Here is a 4,050-nt window from a genome sequence, read left to right on the forward strand (position 1 = left end):
TAGGTTCATTTCTGGGTTTTCAAGTCTATTCCATTGGTCCTGGGGTCTGTTCTTGTGCCAGTACCAAGCTGTTTTGATTACTATGGCTTTGTAGTAGAGTTTGAAATTTGGTATTGATATTCCTCCAGCACTATTCTGTCTGTTAAGGATCATTTTTGCTATTTGGGGTCTTTTATAGAGCTCCCCTACCACCCGGTAATCCCACTTTTGGGCATTTACCCAAATGATCACAAACAAGACCACACTAAAGCTACCAGCACGACTATGTTTATTGCAGCATTATTTACCATAGCTAAGATATGGAACCAACACAGATGCCACTCAGTAGATAAATGATCAAGAAAATGTGGTGTATATACACAATGGAATTCTATGCCTCCATCAGAAAGAATAACATTGCTTCATTTGTTAGGAAATGGAAAGACTTGGAAAAAAATTATATTAAGTGAAGTAAGCCAGGCCCAAAGAAACATAGGTCCCATGGTTTCTCTTATTTGTAATATGTAGTATATGTCTGAGTCAAGCAGAAAAGGTCAGATAGGGTGATGTTAGGGGAATGAACCCCAAGGTAAGTATTCAAATTTTTTTGTTTTTTTCCTTTCATGCAATTGTTTCTATCATATTTAAGATGATTTCTATGTTGCTTTGTGTGTCCCTCCCCCCCACAGTATAACCCATACTTTCACTGTTTTTGATGTTGGTATAATTTGTGGAGGGGAAGGGAAAAAAACAAATCGTTTAACTAGAGATACAGGTGGACCCATTGCAACAATGAGATGTAGAAGTCGTTATCTCAAAAAAGGAACTTAACAACTTTGGTGTGAGGTGGGGGGGAGGATCAGGTTGGGGGTGGGGAGGAGTATGGGAAGGGACGGGAAGGGAAACAATGAGGAGGCAACAATGCTTGATAAGAAATGTACTCGTTATCTTGCCCATGTAATCGTACCTCCTCTGTACGGTATTCTCACAATAAAAAAATTAAAAATTAAAAAAAAAGACTTCAAAAGATTCAACCTCTCAAAAAGTGGCTTCTCCATTTTCTGTACAGTAAAATAACTTTAAAAATTGAAAAACAAGAAATGTACTCATTATCTTGCCCATGTAATTGTAACCCCTCTGTACAGTATTTTCACAAAAAAAAAAAAAGAACTAGAAATCTGAGGCATCCCTGCATAATGTTTGCATCTCATAACTCTTAACATGGAACTCTAGGGAATTTTTCCAAATTAACATGAAAATAAACTCACAGGAATAGGGAGCTAACTAGGGATAAGACATAATTAAAACATTGAGTCTCTTGCATCTAAATGGAATTTTCCAATTTGCTGTAGGAATTCTGTGATTCTTAAAGCCCAGTGGAGGCTCTATGTTTAGTAAATACGTCTTCTTGGTGTTTCTTTTTAAAAACAAATGAGGATGGAACAAATTACTACTAAATAAATAATTTTAGACTTTAACAAAATTTCATTGGCATGCAAAGTCCCAAATTGGAGGCTGGGCTGGGGAACAGAGAAAAAGGAATCATAAAAATGGTCCTTGTATGTGCAAGATGAAGAGATCCAAAGAGGGCAGGAATGCGGCACAGCGGACCCGCTGGAGAGAGGAGCTGGCTGACACTGGCCTTAACTTAGCACATTCCACTCCCACGTTGTGTACATTTAACTCTTGATTTAAACCTTCCAGCTAATCAGTAGAAAGTTTCTGGCTGGGTCTTTGCGCTGCCCAATGCCCTTCATCATCTCCTGGGGATCAACACTTCACTCTGCTAAAGGAAGTTGCATGGATCAAGACCAAGGTCTAAAATGCTGCATGGCTTCTGGTTGTTGGCGCTGAAATAATAATGTAAATAGACACAATGACTTGAAGGACATGAGTACAAATTTTTTTCCCCCACCACTGGTTTAAGAGTGTTTAGGAATATAGAAAACAATTGAGACAAAAACAGAGCTTACTGGAATCAAAGTAGGAGCCAGGAAACAGGATTTACTGGAACTGGAGTGGAGTCAGACACTGTCGAAACAAGAGTCCATGTTGGATGTCAGAGAGAAAGCAGTCCATGTTTACGCCAACCTGACAGCCCTGTGCTACACACCTCGCACAGTAACTTACTCCTCACCCCACACTATGAGGTCGGTTCTGTTACTGGCCAAATCTCGTGCACTGAGAAGTAGAGTAACTTGCCCAAGATCATGAAGCTATCAATGTGTTCTGCAGCAAGAGGACAAAGCTTTTTTCCACTATAGTATGACAACGCTTGTGCAGCTGTTTACAATTTCTTAGGTTATTTCGTTTCTAAGTGGAATAGTTACAAAGTCACATGTTTCTCAGCAAAGAAGTGAAGCTTAGAAAACTAGATTCTTATAGGTAAGGCAGTGTTAGGGAGCAATGGAAGATGTGACAGCTAGAACTCCTAAATTGAAGATATTGCTCTCTAGCTGTGTGTGTTTGGATAGGTCACACAACTTCTCTGAGCTTTAGTCTTCTCATCTGTACATATTACATCAGAATTGTTTTGGTGTAATATATGTAAACAATTATTCCCTACATCTTTGGTAATATGACTATCACTTTAGGTCTTTTATTTTTTGGCCAGGAGGGACTTGAACTCAGGGCCTGGGCTCTGCCCCTGCGTAAGCACAAAGTGAGCCCCAGTGCCACCTTTGAGTCATAGTGGCACTTCTGGCTTTTTCTAAGTAGTTTCTTGGAAATAAGAGTCTCATGAACTTTTCTGCCCGGGCTGGCTTCAACCATGAACCTCAATCTCAGCCTCCTGAGTAGCTAGGATTACAGGCATGAGCCACTAGGGTCCAGCTCCCCTTGAGACTTTGTTACTCAGCAATAAAACCAGATCTCTGACACAAAGGGTCTCTTTTGTCCACTGGCTCCGTAGGCTCGACTGCCTGAATATTTTCATAACAAGAACTGCTCCTTGTTGTTATGGACAGTGAACACGCTGACTCCTTGTTTGATCACTGCTTGCTGTAGGTGGGTCTTCCTTGAGCTCCACATCCCATTTCCACCTGATGCTTGCCGACGTGAACGACAACCCGCCGCGCCTAGCCAGGGACTACACCGGCTTGTTCTTCTGCCATCCCGTCTCTGCCCCAGGAAGTCTCATTTTTGAGGCCACTGATGATGATCAGCAGGCATTTCGGGGCCCCCAGTTTACATTTGGCCTGGGCAGCGAAAGCTCACAAAGGGACTGGGAAGTTTCCAAAATCAATGGTGAGTTGTCAGATGCACCCTGCGAACAATGATGGGTGGCGCATCAGGTTTTATGGTCTTTGTGGGCTTTTAGAACTCAACCACAGCTTTCGCACACGTTCCAGGAAATCCATCTTCAGAAACTCACAACGTCTGCCACGGGGACAAAACTATAGGCTTTGGGGGAAGGAAAGATGGTTAACATATAGCATCCTGTGTAGCATAGGTGTCTACATGTACTAAAATTATGTAGGTTTTTCTGTGTTGTCTGAAGAGTTTCTATTTTGTTTTGCTTTATTATTATTATTATTAAAGTAGTTGTACAAAGGAGTTGCCATTCAACAAAGCAGTTTTTGAATACATTGAGTCTTGATTAACGTTACTCCTTTCGGCATTCTCATCCACCCCTCCCAACCCACCCCCTCCTTCATTCCTTTCATTTCAAATTGTCTTGGCAACATTGGTGAAAACCATGTGATAATGTATACAGGGATGTACTTCTGAACTTTCTGCTTCATTGGTCTTTGTCTTCATTCTAACACTACACTGTCTTGATTACTATAGCTCTATGGTAAGATTTGGTTTTAGGTGGTGTGATTTTTTCCAAATTTGTTCTCTTTCTTTCTGTCTTTCTTTCCTTCTTCCTTTCTTTCACTCGCTTGCTTTCTTTCACTCACTTGCTTGCCTTCCTTCCTTCCTTCCTTCCCTTTTCTCTTTCTTTCTTTCTTTCCTTTCTTTCTTTCTTTCTTTCCTTTCTTTCTTTCTTTCTTTCTTTCTTTCTTTCTTTCTTTCTTTCTTTCTTTCTTTCTTTCTTTCTTTCTTTCTTTCTTTCTTTCTTTCTTTCTT

The 4,050-nt window shown here is 40.5% G+C and overlaps 1 protein-coding gene across 1 annotated transcript in view; it reads left to right on the forward strand.

Annotated features, from left to right (window-relative positions):
- Positions 1-4,050, forward strand: part of Cdh17 (cadherin 17, LI cadherin (liver-intestine)) — a 50,862-nt gene that overhangs the window by 40,979 nt on the left and 5,833 nt on the right. Inside the window, exon 14 of the mRNA XM_013012403.1 lies at positions 2,986-3,225. Within this exon, the coding sequence (XP_012867857.1) occupies positions 2,986-3,225 (240 nt within the window). The remainder of the gene's footprint in view (positions 1-2,985; positions 3,226-4,050) is intronic.

Source organism: Dipodomys ordii, unplaced genomic scaffold, assembly GCF_000151885.1.
Source record: "Dipodomys ordii isolate 6190 unplaced genomic scaffold, Dord_2.0 Scaffold17, whole genome shotgun sequence".
NCBI classification, from domain to species: domain Eukaryota; kingdom Metazoa; phylum Chordata; class Mammalia; order Rodentia; family Heteromyidae; genus Dipodomys; species Dipodomys ordii.